This window comes from Cimex lectularius, unplaced genomic scaffold, assembly GCF_000648675.2.
Source record: "Cimex lectularius strain Harlan isolate CLEC.00 unplaced genomic scaffold, Clec_2.1 scaffold236, whole genome shotgun sequence".
NCBI classification, from domain to species: Eukaryota; Metazoa; Arthropoda; class Insecta; order Hemiptera; family Cimicidae; genus Cimex; species Cimex lectularius.
This window is the reverse complement of record NW_019392957.1, coordinates 507,705-521,901: the sequence shown is the minus strand read 5'-3', so window position 1 is coordinate 521,901 and position 14,197 is coordinate 507,705. Positions and strand designations below refer to the sequence as shown.

The window sequence follows — 14,197 nt, the reverse complement described above, 5'->3', positions numbered from 1 at the left end:
ATATGCTAAACACCAATTAATTTTTTTATTTGATCTTTATTGATCGCTAGTCATCCACTTGACAGAATCACACAGACACACTTAAAATGGCGTAAGCTGAAATGCGTTTGAGTAAAACGAGGGATATTAACATGCAAGTTAAATAAAGCTTTTTTTAATCAAGTTTAATTGATTAACGCTATTGTAAAATAATCATACATTTTTTATTATAAAAGTTAGCAAATTTACAAATAAAATAAAATTATAAAATAATTTAAAATAATACTTTTTTTTATGGACCTTCTAAAATACGAGATTGCCGCACCTTGCGTATAACCTGATAACCTCACAGCAGGTAAGACGAGTCCGACTGGTATGTAGTTGATTTAAGCTCGTACACGGGACTCTATAACTTTCTGTCATTCACTTTCTTCGTTCATGTTTTTTATGGGCAGATAGCTTTTTTTTTTTTAAGTTGTAAGTTGGCATTGATTAAACTAAGTTTTTAGTTTAAATGAAAAACAAGTGTTTGGTTTTATTTTCAGGACAATGCCTGGAGATCAGGCCCCACGGGTCTCAGTCAAGGCTGAGGTGCAAGCCGCCTACAAACGACTGCCCAGTTTCAGGACGCCACGGGACCTGAAGCTGTCCGAGTTCCGCGACATAGTCGCAAACCCCCTGGGCGAGAGTAAGACTCGTAAAGTTTTTGTACCGAATCTGAACGTAACGAGGAAAAAAGCAGAGTAAGTAATTGTACAAGGTAACAAAAACATTTCGAGTAGTAAACGTGAAAGATCTCTTGGTTTAAAATCTACAAACCTTCTGAAAAGTGGCACAACATTAAATTTATGATTGTGCGATATTATTTTGCCTGCGGCACAAGTTTGACCAGCGCCAATCATCTTATTCTTGCTGGCGATTCATGTTTCAGCATTGGCGGCCTCCAAAAATGGCTGAACGTTCAAAATGCATCCGAAAAGCAACCCCAGTGAATCGTTTATATATTTAATAGAAGCGCAAGAACATAGGCACAAGAGAAACTAAAAATAAATTAAATATTAATAAAAATTATAAATAGAAAGTAAATTTAATTAATTGAGCATAAATGGTTATTTATAGATTAAAAAAGTATTATTTATTTCATTGTTGGTTAACATTTAAAAAAAAGTTCTAAGACAGAAGGTTTTAATTTGGAATGATTTAAAAAGATAAATAAACAAAGCACAGCTTTTTTTTGTGTGGGTATTTTAACAAAGATTCTGTAAGCAAAGTGCACATGGTCCAAACTTGGGTTTGATCTCATTGTCGTGATCGTTGCCCCTTAGTACGAACTTTTGGGGAAATCGGTATAAATACATTTTTTGACTGATAATTTTGACTTCCTTCTGTGTGACTGACTTCCTAATGCAAGCTCCAACATTATTGTTTTCCTAATAACCCAATAAACCGATTTTCATGGTTGATACTTTCTTCTTAAAGTAATTGTCAAGTGTATTTTATAACTGTATCAAACATTAAAATTGGGCTATTATTTCCCTTAAAAAAGTTAATTTCTGAGAAATAATTTTCCTATTTTTGTATTTTCTTATAGAACTCTTTTATATATTTTTATGGTATGTACATCATTAAAAAGCTACATTCGTATACTTACAAATGGTATGTTTGACGTTAAAATCCTTTTAGCCAGTTAAATCAGATGTCCGATAATGACTTCTTAAAATTGAAAAAAATTTAGGGGTCAAAAATTGATAAATTTAAATTCAAATAAAAATTTATATATTTATTCTCTAGAGATGATAAATAATTTCATTTTACAAAATTTCATATTAGTTTCACGAAAAAAAAACTGACCTAGTTTACTTGAAAATATTTGTTTTTTTAGAAATTTTCTGGTATTATTTTTAGTTATTGATAAATACTTAGATTTTACTATATTTTTATTGTAATCTACATAAAAAATGCTGAAAAATGATATGTTCACATAGATGATTTGGAGTAGAATGATGAAATAAAAATATTAAAAAACGGAAAATTTCAACATTCCAAAAAAAATTTTTTGCGAGACCAGGGCTTATTCACAAGAAGTGGTAAATATGTGTCCAATGATTTTGGAGTGTAGAATCACCAAAAAAAGTTTGGTCCAAAGGATTCACACCGACCTGATCACTCCCTTGTAAGATTACCAGACTAATGGTCTTTAAAGAAATCTTAAGCTGTGTTCTAAATTTGTCGAGCCAACCTTTTAATGCTTTAAATTCTGTATGTCTAAATGTTTTGCAATTTCAAAAGCCTTTTCTCAGATAAGCAAACCAAAACAGACCAGACAGTGGTATTTTACAAGCCCAAACATGGCAAAACCATTTAAGTCCTGGTCTTATGGCTGAACTAGATATTTTAGGAAAAACCTGCGGTATTGGCCGTTTCAATATTTGGAAAAATGTTTCCTTCCTTCTTCAGTTCATGTTTATTTTTACTTGTTTAACAGTTCCTTTTTATTCCTTAGAATTTCACTTGTCCTGAACTGGAATCCATCAGGCAAACTTGATAGCCAGGCCTCACACACTTAGTTTTTCACTTTCTCACTTTAATTATATTAATTTTTTCTTTAAGTGTCAAATAAAGAAGTACTTCGCAATCAAAAATAATCAAAAGCTAAATTAGGAAAATATTAGAAAGCGAACAAAACATTCATTTTCTGTAGTCTGCTTTTGGTAAAGTTTTAGAATCAGAATATAACCAAAAAACTGTGTCTGTTATTGGGGTGTAACCTTTATAGATGATTTTAATAAATTAATCCATATTTACTTTGTGGTCATAATCTACCATATTATTATTTTTATCTAAGGTTTTTTTGTTGAGATAAAAAATTAGTGTAACAAGCGGGATTCGAACCCACGACCTTCAGCTCAATATACAGCTGCTCAAACTGCTTAAGCTATTGTGACTCCAATCCCGTCGGACACCAACTCCTCATCTCAACCTACAGCCATTCAAATTTTTCCCCTTTTTGTCTTTTTTTTTACATGTAAAATTTTTCAATAATTTTTTATCTCAACCAACAAAAAAACTTAGATAAAAATAATAATTAATTGGGATGATTATAATGTTAAGAAACAAATGGGAAGACACTGGGGAAATAGAGTTTTTTCATTCAAGAGGGGTTTCTGCTTTTTAGAGGATTAAGGGAAGTTTCACTGTACTTAAAAAACTCAAATTTTTCATACTGCAGGCTTTAAAGTCTCGTTTGTTTTCAAAAGACAATCTCCAGAAACTACAATTTTTTCTTTTTCTACAAATGTTTTTCCAAATGGAACTGTTTCGTTTTTTAGTCCTGACCTTGCACTTTCGTACTACCACTTCTTCTGAGCGATCATCCACTCCTTAACATTGAAACCTGAGTTAAATTGTAGCGAATTAAATAGCAACTGGCTGAAAGAAGTGAATTTATGATAGTATTAAACATGAAATTTTAATAGAAATAAATAATTAGATTACAAAACTGGCTAAAATTTTATTAAGGGCAAAGAAATATACAAGAATTATTATTTTGAAAATATACATAATTTGTTTACTCCATTCACGTATAATCGCTGTTTATAAAATATAATTTTTTTAAAATTAAACAGGGAGAAGGATGGAAAACAAGAAGACAAGACGAATGTAAATGGAAAGCCGAGCGTTCCAGGACCTGTGCCCGCACGGGGGGCCGAAAGAGGACGAGGCAGAGGAAGACGCAACCCAAACTTTGTACAGAACAGCGGAATTTTCTCCGAAGGCTTGGCACCAACTATAAAGTCGTCTGGTTGGAGGTCGAACACGAGCAGCAGCGAAGCCTCTAATTTCATGCCAAAACCAAAGATCAAATTAAATGTAAATTTATAACTAAAGTTTGCTCGGGTTTTAAATGTAAAAAAAAAATCAATTCTAATGATTTTCAGGCACATGTTAAAGTCGATAAAGAAGAAGAGGAGAAGGTAATGAAGGAACTCCTGTGTGATGATTTCATCGATGATCCAGAATTTAAGCCCGACTTGGAATACTGTCCTATTCAACTTCCTCTTCAAGAATGTAATATTTTTTTGATTATACAATTAAAGAAACAATAATAAATTTAAATAATTTTATACAGGTAAACTAACAGTCAAAGAGGAAGAGCCAGTGATTAAGAAATTAGAAAAACCAATTGAGACATTACCGAACGGTGTAAAAAGTAATGCATATGGTTACAATTTAACTCGAGATTTTTCTGATAAAATTTTTTTCTTGGACAGTCAAACAAGAACCAGGAGTTGAACCTGCGGAAAACGGTTTAGAAATAGAAGAAAAACCATTTGACCTAAATCAGTTGAAACCGCTCACTATATCGCAATTGATGACTTCATCTTCTGAAAAGAACTTCGTCTTTTTACAAGTAAGAACTGTCTATTTTTCCGTTGTTGTAAATATTTTAATAATTAACTTTTTTTAGATCCCAACATGCGTACCAGGGCTTAAATTGGACAACCAGTATAAAACGACTGGACAGAAAAATGATGAGGTACATTATACATACATTTTTTTTTAAAGTGAAGATCCTCAATTAATTAATTATTTAAATAGGAGTCGGAAAAGTACGTTTTGAGAACGCTTCCAACCGGCAGGATAGGCACTTTACAAATACGAAAATCAGGGAGGACTAGGCTGCTTTTAGGAGACGTCAAACTCTCCGTCGACCCTGCAACACAAGCTTCTTTTAGACAGGTACTCAATTTATTAAAAAAAAAAAAAAAAAACTTTTAAAACTAATTGTAATTTTATTTATTTTTAAATAACCCAGGATCTTATAAGCGTCAATCTTAACGAAGATATAAAAGAAGGGAACATGGTGAACCTAGGAAGGGTCGCTACCAGGTTGTTAGTAACTCCAGAATGGGAATCACTTCTCTGAAAATTAATTAATTAAAATTGTATATAATAAAAAAGATTATTATTTTTACATGTCGCAGTTCCTTGTAATGTAAATTAGTTCCATTGTTGAAATCTTCCTTTGTAAAAAGTGTGTAATTATAAATACAAATATTTTATACTTGTGTTCCTTTGAATAAAATGTTATTGTTATGTTTACTGGCTTATTTATTGGAAATACTTTTTTTTCTTTTTTTAGTAATGAAAGAACAACCATGTAAATATATAAAATAAATTCTAATAAGTGGGTAAAATCCTATTCTTAAATAGCGTCCACTTATGGAAAGTTCTACTATAAAGGTTTCTAACATAAAAGATTGTTAAACAAAACAAATAATCATTTATTGTTGATATTCGTGAAAAAATAGTAAACAATAAGTTAATATTGCACAAGTCAGGAACAAATGTATGAATCATTGGCGAATTTGAGACTATCGAACGAGGAGACGAACTCGGAGCAGAACCGAGATAAAATTCTTGGTTTGAGGCCGCAATCGTTGAGGCTCTCGACGCTAAACGCCTGGCCCGACTTCCCAACCTTACTTGGACTTCCTTCTAATTTTTGAAAATCTAAAAATTAAAATATCGAATCAAAATCAGTTCAAACTTATTTCCACTTGGGTTACCCATCGGTAAGGAGGCAGTGGTGAAGGCCTTCGTAGTATCCAAATTAGCAAACGTCACTGAAAAGCTGTCGATGCTGTTTTCAAGTATGTTGCACAAATTGTGTATCGCGTGCGGCAGTATCGGCCCGATAATTTCGACGGAATGATAGTTTTCCTTATTGATTTGCACGTTGCTTTGTCGCACCTGGACTCATTTTAATTAAACAACTGTATGGTTTGTTGCAAATATTTGTTTAACCTTTAGTGACATAAGAGACCCTCCGCAGAAGGCTACAGGTGATAAGAGGGTCGGCGGGATCCCCATCAATGGGCCCGTCATGGCGATGAGAGAACGGCAGTTTATTAAGAAGTTGAAAAGCCCTTGAACTTCAAAACCTTCAATGTATAAGAGAGATTCTTCATTTCCGTCGTCTTTTTTTTCTGCTTTTAAATAATGCATTTCCTGCAAACAAAATAAATGTTAATATAAAAATTAAATCTTTTTAATTATCAAATTTACCTCGGACTTATTAATTTTTCTAATTTCTTCTTCAGCGACGCCCAGACTTGCAAGCCACTGACTTGTCTCGTTCGGTTTTTCATTTTCATCTTCTTCTTCTTCTCCAAATTCTTCTGAAACTCTTTTTGTTTTTCTTTTCAAAGGCATGGTAAACTGCACACCTATTCCATTTTCAAGTTAATAATTTATGTAAATAAATAAAGCTAGAATTTTATACCATCATCTGTTAAAAGTTTTCTGAATCCCCTTGTAGTCGGTGATATCATGACGTTGGTTTCAGTACACCCGTTGATCCCGGCAGCTCGAAAAACACAGTTTACGGTATTCGAAACCATGTAGAAATAAGGGCAATGCCTGGCCCTCAATAATTGAAAAAGTGACCTGAAACTCTCTGACCAGTCTCGATGAAGGCTTTCCTTCACCTCCGGATAAGATGACAAAGCTGGTGTCTTCCCGTAGTCGGATTTCCTCGCCCGCGTCCTTGGGAACAAGTCGACCCAGGTAAGATTTGGGTGCTGCCAGTATAAGCAGCACTGGTGAAAATTGGCATTCGGGCTCGTATCAAGCCCAAGGCAGCCGCCGCCTCCGCTTTCGACGCATCTCACAAATCTAATAAAATGGATACAAATAAATTCCTGGATGTGTTTAAAACGTCAATTCAACACACCCAGTAATGCCTGAAGCTTCTTCGCAAGTTTTCAGCGTTTCTGTCCAAGGGAATTGCCGGACTGAGATAAATCTCAATTTATACCTTAAAGACCAATCAATCGGCAGTTCATTAACCGTCACTTTATTATCAGTTTTCTGAAAACCACAAATTTATAAATAAATCCATAAATAACCCTAAAAAACAGTCGAATTACTAATGTATCTTCGCTGGGTTCAAATTTAAGGCAACTTAAATCCCTGGCGACTGATTCTGTAGCATTGAGACCCAACAGCTGAAACAGTGATTCGTCATTTTTATCTTGAGGTGCTGAGTTTTTGGTTTTCTTTGAAACCGGGGATGTGCTCGTTACGTCAACTCTCCTGATTGAAACAAATAATAAATATTCATGAAAATATGCAACTTTTTATTATTTTTTTATTTACACATCTGAACTATGCATGGGATGTTACAGGCTTAAATGTCAATACTGCCCTGGTGGATTCACTAAATAAAATGTAGTTCAGTGCCAGCAGAACAAGGTTTCTATGTTGATTCTTTCCTGAGATATTAACATTTTTGTGATTGTAGTCTAAACTCAGATTTTTGCATAAAATAGTAATTTCTCAATTATGGCATCATTAAAATACAAATCTGACTTTTATTTTGCAAACTAAATTAAATTTTCCACAAGATAAAATTTCCGATGCTTCCAAATACACAGTAGCTGCTGAAAGAATAGCAAATGGCAAAACTCATGTTTTTTGAATAGTCAATTGTGGCTCGTGCAACGACTTTTCCATTAAAATTTTTGGGTATTTCACCAAAGTTGCCTTATTTTGTAAGTATTCCAAGGACTTACTCATTTTTACATTTGTTAGAATTTTTCTTAGTAAAATCTCCTTGCAAAGTTGAAAAACGTGATATTAAGCGCAATTCGAGCAGCAACCCAAGAACATCATAAATGCCAAACATATTTTTCATAAAAACATTTATTAGTTGGTAACAAAAATCCTCTTGATTTGTGGCAGGTTCGCTAGAAAAAATAGCTCGTACCTAACTCCAATGTTTTGTCGAAAACAATATTTTCTAGGTTTTTAATTTGAATTCTATTTCATATACCCCAACAGGGACAATATAATTGCCCATGTGTAAATATTTTGTTTTTTCATTTTATAACCAAACTTATTTTCTCAAAATTTTGTTGAGTTGGTGCCTTTGGAAAATAAAGTTGAGCTACTGTCCAAAATGTTTACTGTCATGAGAATCAACTTTTCATCAGAAATAACAATTCTATGAAGAAAAAGTTTGTTTCTGCTTTGGCAAAGATGTGTTGTGCAAACTTTATAATGATGATTTTTTTGACGGCCGTTTAATGCATGAGGAACCCAACTTTCAAGCTTTTTCACCTTTCCAATTGCCTTATGGTGGTCACCGAACGGTTAATTTGCTAACTGAAAGATTCTCAGCAAGTTCTCAAACAGATCTGAGATTTTCTTAGACCAAAGCTCAGAATGTCATCATTTACAGAAGAAATCCTTCCTCGACCTTTTTCTTTAAGGCTAGTCTCCTTAATTTTCTAAACCATCCCGTAACGGTGCTCTCACTCACACTGCCTCAGACTTCATTACTTTTCTGGCCATTTGGGCACCAAAACTGAGTTTAAACTCGTAAAACAAAATGATGCAAAAATCACGCATTGACATCTCAGTAAAGACTGAAATATTCCCAAGCAACGAATTTCTACTGAGGTAAACAAACATTTTTGTCTGGAAGAGGAATAAAAAATGTTGACATTCGTACAAAAGAATAAACCATCAAACATAAACAGTTTATTATACAGAGGGGTAATTGAAAGAAAACCTGAATTATTTTCCTGACAACCCAATAACATTTTTCTAATAGTGTTGCCTAGGTAATTTTGTCAGTGGCTGGTACAAGATGATGTCTGGCCAAGAGAGAACAGATGGTCTAAGGGAGGATGATCAAGCCATCGAAAAATAATTAAACCCTGTTTCAACCTTGGTATTAGGTTCACTAGTTTTCGTGGTCTGCTTGACCAATTAATATCTTTCAATTAATTAAGGTTTTTAGTTGTGACAAAATTTTGAGACATTTGAAAAATGGCAAAAAGGAGGGAAAATTCAAAATGTGGGGTTGAGATGGGAAGTTAGTGTCTGAGTGGATCGAGGTCACGGTAGCTCAAGTGGAAGAGCAGCGGCGTATCTAGCCGAAGGTCGTGAGTTTGAATCCCGCTCGTGACACTGACTTCTTTATCTCAACTAAAAACCTTAATTAATTGACTTGGTATTAGAGTTTTTGTCAACAAATGTTAGTGTATTAAAAGAAGAAAAATAAAAATGATTTTAAATGTGGTTTTTGCAGCCAGGAAAATGCCAAATTCTGTAAAACTATTACAGAATAGATCAACCTCTACTCTCTACTGAATTCATCTTCCTACATGCTCTGATAATAGGTCCTGTTAATAAATAGTTTTACAGAAAGAGATAGAAAATAGATTTTTATGTCTAGTTAATTTCAAAGGAACATTTAAATAAAATTGTTGCAGAAGCTCAGGGCTTTCTATAATAAAATTTAACAATTTTTATAAAAATATAATATCATAAATATCTCTTCTTATTTTAAGGAGATTAATTTCCATCACAGCTCTTAGTTCATCATAATTTATATAGTCTAAGTTTAAGTGTAATTTATAGGCTAAGAATCTTAAAAACCTACTTTGAACTTTTTCAAGTTTTTTGATGTATTTGAGATAACTTGGAGACCAAACTGGAGAGTTGAACTCAAGAATATAGCGAATAATTGAAACGTATAGAGTTTTTATACAATTTAATTGTTGAAATCCTTGGAGTTTCTTTTTAAGAATCCTAGCAGTTTTACGATTTTATTTACAATTGCATTTATATGATCAGTAAAAGATAAAGTTGTGTCAAAGATGACTCCTAAATCTTTTATTGATTTTTGCTCATTTAAATTTATATCGTAAATATTATCAGTAAATATAATTGGATTAAGATTTTTATAAAATTTGTTAATGTTCAGGTACAAGTTATTTTTATCAAACCAATTAGATTGTTCATTTCAAATTAAATCTTTAAATCACCTGCGATATCGAATATCATAGACATTTTTATAGATTAATGGTGTCAAGCATTACAAAAATCTCGCAGGGAAAAAAGATTATTTTCGTAAGATTTGAGAGAAAGAACGAAAGAAAACAAAAAAGAAGATGCAGACACAAGATCTGGAAAAAATGACATCCATGAACATAAGATGTTGCATATTCGGCAATGAAGCAGAGCAGGGCTCTACAACCAGACTATAGATCTGCTATGCAGAAGTACCTGGAAGAAATAGGACCATTGCAAATAATGAAAGTTTGACGAATAAAATTTTACGTAATGTTAGTAAAAGTAAGTGATATTAGACCTGAATATTTCATAGGCTACACATAGAAAATGGTATTTATGTTTTACATACTTAAAAGGATTTTTCCGTTTTGTTTTATTCTGGGGTGAGACGTTCGCCGAGGGCTTGGAATGAGGCTGGTCGCTGTTCAGACGTGCTGCGAGGGCGTTTTTCCTCAATTTGAGCCTGTGGAGTTTCATAACGTCGTCCGGCTTTTTCCACTGAGGAGGCGTCCGGGGCAGTGCCCGGACCGGTGTCGTCGACTTCTGGGGAGATGTCATCGCGTCAGTTTCGTCCATTTCATATTTAAAAATTGTAATCGAAATTATTAAAAAGTCAAAATTGACCAAAATGTCGATCCAGATTCCAGAGGGTCACAACTAGCAATACGAAATTGAAACCTCGGTTGTAAACAAACAAACCGCCAAAAATCAACCTATGCCTCATCAGTCAATATGAGAAATTTGTTCCTTAAAAATCAAAAGAATCGAAACTCCAGGAATTTTTAAAATATCAAAATTTAAAATTAATTGGAGTTTAATTTATAATCTGACTGATGATGAATATAAATTGGTTAAAAATCTATTTATAAACTATCACGGTTATCCACTGCCTTGACGCTTATCATTCTGAACACTTCTAGGAGGTGACTAATCGGTTAATCGACATCAAAGAAAGACCAGTGTATATTCTTTATTTTTTTTTTAACGATAATTTATTAACTTTTACAGAATATGAGCTCCGCAATGGAAAGTATCCTTTTACATGAAACAATAAGCTTGTACAGATTCATTAGAACGTTGGAAAAAAGTTTCCTTATCCCATTTACAACCCAGACCACTTGTTCAACCTCAAGTTCGCTGTCAAGGAGCTCGAGAGGAATTCAAAGAGGTGCGAGAAAGAGGAAAAGACCGAAAAGCTCAAGGCGAAAAAAGCTATACAAAAAGGCAACCTGGAAGTGGCCAGGATCCACGCAGAAAACGCCATCAGGCAGAAGAATCAGTCTGTCAACTACCTCAGGATGAGCGCGAGGGTGGATGCTGTCGCCAGCAGAGTCCAGACGGCCCTCACGACGAGAAAGGTTCTACACGTTTTATACTATGTTCTCTTCATTTTAACATTTTTCTTATGTAAACAAACATTAAAACTATAAGTTTACATGACAGCGATGAATGATGATACGGCCTGACATGTCTCACAGTAAATTGTGAAACCTCCTCCTGATTGCCTTGTGATGTTCATTATGAAGAAACACTTCATAAATATCATTGAAACTTTTGCTTGAATTGTAGTTTGATCATTGCCAATAATCTTATTCTACTGGTTTGTGTATTGTTCCACGATGAAATGATTATAAGTATAGATTTGTATTCCCTTATCATCCTGATTCTGGTTGGATTTATGTGTGAGACACCATCTTTGTTGGGTGATGATCATTATGAAGAAACACTCCAAAAGTATGCATCATCAAAACTTTTGCTGGAATTGTAGTTTGATCATTACTAAACATCTTATTCTCCTGGATTTGTGTATTGTCCCATGATGAAATGATCATAAGTATAGGTTTGTAATTTTATCATCCTGATTCTCATTGGGAATTTGTCTGACAGGCCCCATCTTTGTTTGATGATAATCATGATGGAGAAAACTTTTTAAGAGTAGGTTTTATTAAAGCATTTGCTGGAATAGTAGCTTGATCATAGCCAATCATCTGATGTTCCTGGATTTGTCTAATGCCAATATGAAGCGACTATTTAAAAAAGTTTCTTTAACAAAAATTTTATTATATTAAAATTTATTATAATATGATTAGACAATTTTTGACCATCTTCATTTGTATTGGATTTATCTGCCAAAAACACCATCTTTGTTTGGTAATAATTATGACGAAGAAAACTGTTTTAAAACTTAGCCATCATCAAAATATTTGCTAGAATTCTATTTTGATCGTCATCTGAATTTCCTGGATTTGTATAATGACATGATGAAACAACTATTTAAAAAGTTTACATCAACACAACTTTGACTGGAAGTAAAGCTCATTAGATCATTCTGTTTCTAGCTTGTTTTATAATATCAGACACCATCTTTAGTGATAGGCTGATCAATGATCATTATGAAGTAACCAATTATAAAAATATTATCATCATAACAGGGAAGATAATCTGGTTTTGTATGTCATATTTTATTTTCAGTCGCTGGTTGGTCAATTAAGATAGTGATAAATTAACTTTACTAAGTTTTCAGCAGCACAACTTTTACCGGAATTGTAACTTGATTGTAACTGATCGTGCCGATTCTTACTGATATTGTCTTTCAGACGTGAGTTGGTTAATAAAGGTGATGAAATAACTTGCCAAAAATTTGCATCACTACAGTTTTTCTGGAAGTAAAACTCAATCATCTTTGATCATCCTGTTTCACGCTTGTTTTATCTTACCAGACACCATCTTCAGAAGTTGCCTGGTTGATGAAGACAATGATAAAGTAACTGTTTAGACAATTTGTATCATCACAACTTTTACTTGAATTGAAACTCAATTATCTTTGATCATTCAGTTCCTTGCTAGTTTTGTGTATAAGTGATGGTCTCATGTAATTCATGGTAGTCACTATCAAGTTTTCTAAGTTAGGGATGATGATCACACCTGACTTAGAATCGGCCATGTCATGAACGTATTTGATTTGGTTCATCAAAATCACAATTGGTTATTACTTATTCTCAGGAGAAATTCTTTATTTTAATTTATCATCAGGAAGATCTAGAATTTGACAACAGCATTGAAAGCAGATTATTCCACTATTTTGAAAATTAATATTAACTAATTGAATGTTTTAAAATTTAAAGGTGACCCAGTCGATGGCCGGTGTCGTCAAGGCGATGGATGCCGCCATGAAGAGCATGAACCTCGAAAAGATTTCATCGCTCATGGACAAATTCGAAAACCAATTCGAAGACCTCGACGTCCAGAGTTCATACATGGAGAACACAATGTCGCAGACTGTTACAACATCGGTTCCTCAGAACGATGTCGACAATTTGCTACAACAAGTCGCAGACGAAGCTGGGTCAGTATTTTTCCAAATTTCAGTCTTGTATTATCTGAACAATTTTAATATAAAACGGCACATTGACATTTTTTTTTAGACTTGAGTTAAATATGGAATTGCCCCAGCCTGGACGAACAATCGGCGCTTCGACTCAGGCGTCACAAGAACAGGACGAGCTCTCGCAGCGCCTCGCTCGCCTCAGGCAAGCTGAATGAGCTTATTTCCATCAAACAACTATTTTAAAAATAATGTAAAAATTTAAAACATTTGCCTATGCATCTTTATACATTGTGATATTGTTAGGCATAAGCGGAGAATGAATTTAAAATAAATTTTTTTTTTTTAATTCTCAATTTGAGAATAATATAAGTTGTATAAAGCCTTTTCTTTTCTTTTTTTGTTAAATAAATTTCATAATTAAAAGCCGTCTTCACTTTTGTTTATTTGTATTTAATATTGTTCATTGACAATTCCACACAAGTATTAGTTATTGTACAATTTTAACAGGCATTACGAAATAAATGCTTTTTTCAAACACCACCATTTTTGTTTTTAATTTATTGATTTTCTTAACCTAGAAAGAAAGAGTACAGGAAAAAAAGGAAAATGTGAAACATTTTACTTTAAAAACTTTTACTTACTATGCTTCCCTTGGGTACTCCTAATTAACAAATTGGAGGAAAAAGGTAAAAATATATATTTCAAAACATTCTGTCACACATCAAACATGTTAATATATATATTTTTTTTTTTATGAGGGTATTTCAACTATGAGGTATATGAACCCTCGGGGTGCTGGTGTTGCTGATGTTTATATGGCGGGTTGGAATACATGGCCACTGGATTCGAACCCAGAACATTTACCTTTCAGTGATGAGAAATAAGCTATAACCTTTATATATTATGTTGGTAAATAAATAATAATTGATTAATTATTAATTTATAAATTACCAAAACCATTTTAGTCTAGTAATATTATTAATAAATAATAATAATAAAAATAAGTAAAAATTTAATACTAAT

At 33.1% G+C, this 14,197-nt stretch overlaps 3 protein-coding genes across 4 annotated transcripts; 2 read left to right on the top strand and 1 right to left on the bottom strand.

The window, feature by feature from the left end:
- The first annotated feature begins 316 nt into the window (after nt 1–316).
- Nucleotides 317–5,037, top strand: LOC106666372 (DNA-directed RNA polymerase III subunit RPC4). 2 transcript variants are annotated; one of them, XM_014393534.2, is made up of 9 exons: nt 317–456; nt 525–722; nt 3,606–3,849; nt 3,918–4,047; nt 4,109–4,189; nt 4,251–4,390; nt 4,448–4,516; nt 4,579–4,719; nt 4,796–5,037. In XM_014393534.2, exons 2-9 carry the CDS (start codon nt 529–531, stop codon nt 4,904–4,906), a joined length of 1,110 nt encoding a protein of 369 aa, XP_014249020.1. In that variant the 5' UTR covers nt 317–456; nt 525–528; the 3' UTR covers nt 4,907–5,037. The 2 variants fall into 2 exon arrangements, with proteins under 2 accessions (XP_014249020.1, XP_014249021.1); XM_014393535.2 differs by having other exon boundaries at nt 506–722.
- A 138-nt stretch (nt 5,038–5,175) lies between these two features.
- LOC106666425 (protein downstream neighbor of son homolog) lies at nt 5,176–10,608 on the bottom strand. Its single transcript, XM_014393618.2, has 8 exons — nt 10,196–10,608; nt 6,912–7,077; nt 6,716–6,852; nt 6,266–6,657; nt 6,049–6,209; nt 5,788–5,991; nt 5,550–5,733; nt 5,176–5,493 (listed from the first exon to the last, which is right to left on the bottom strand). The coding sequence occupies exons 1-8, from the start codon at nt 10,420–10,422 to the stop codon at nt 5,318–5,320; spliced, it is 1,647 nt and encodes a 548-aa protein (XP_014249104.1). The 5' UTR covers nt 10,423–10,608; the 3' UTR covers nt 5,176–5,317.
- A 144-nt stretch (nt 10,609–10,752) lies between these two features.
- On the top strand, nt 10,753–13,717 carry LOC106666302 (charged multivesicular body protein 1b). The gene is made up of 4 exons (XM_014393386.2): nt 10,753–10,876; nt 10,960–11,204; nt 12,972–13,192; nt 13,272–13,717. Exons 1-4 carry the CDS (start codon nt 10,858–10,860, stop codon nt 13,387–13,389), a joined length of 603 nt encoding a protein of 200 aa, XP_014248872.1. The 5' UTR covers nt 10,753–10,857; the 3' UTR covers nt 13,390–13,717.
- Nucleotides 13,718–14,197: the final 480 nt, after the last annotated feature.

Excerpts from the sequence above, each read along its gene's own strand:
- LOC106666372 (XM_014393534.2), top strand. The coding sequence starts at position 529 with ATGCCTGGAGATCAGGCCCCACGGGTCTCAGTCAAGGCTGAGGTGCAA. Across the intron at positions 3,850-3,917 it reads AACCAAAGATCAAATTAAAT|GCACATGTTAAAGTCGATAA; the intron begins GTAAATTTATAA and ends AATGATTTTCAG. Across the intron at positions 4,048-4,108 it reads TCAACTTCCTCTTCAAGAAT|GTAAACTAACAGTCAAAGAG; the intron begins GTAATATTTTTT and ends AATTTTATACAG.
- LOC106666425 (XM_014393618.2), bottom strand. The coding sequence starts at position 10,422 with ATGGACGAAACTGACGCGATGACATCTCCCCAGAAGTCGACGACACCG. Across the intron at positions 6,658-6,715 it reads GAAGCTTCAGGCATTACTGG|ATTTGTGAGATGCGTCGAAA; the intron begins GTGTGTTGAATT and ends CCATTTTATTAG. Across the intron at positions 5,992-6,048 it reads GAAAAATTAATAAGTCCGAG|GAAATGCATTATTTAAAAGC; the intron begins GTAAATTTGATA and ends TTTTGTTTGCAG.
- LOC106666302 (XM_014393386.2), top strand. Across the intron at positions 11,205-12,971 it reads CGGCCCTCACGACGAGAAAG|GTGACCCAGTCGATGGCCGG; the intron begins GTTCTACACGTT and ends TAAAATTTAAAG. Across the intron at positions 13,193-13,271 it reads CAAGTCGCAGACGAAGCTGG|ACTTGAGTTAAATATGGAAT; the intron begins GTCAGTATTTTT and ends ATTTTTTTTTAG.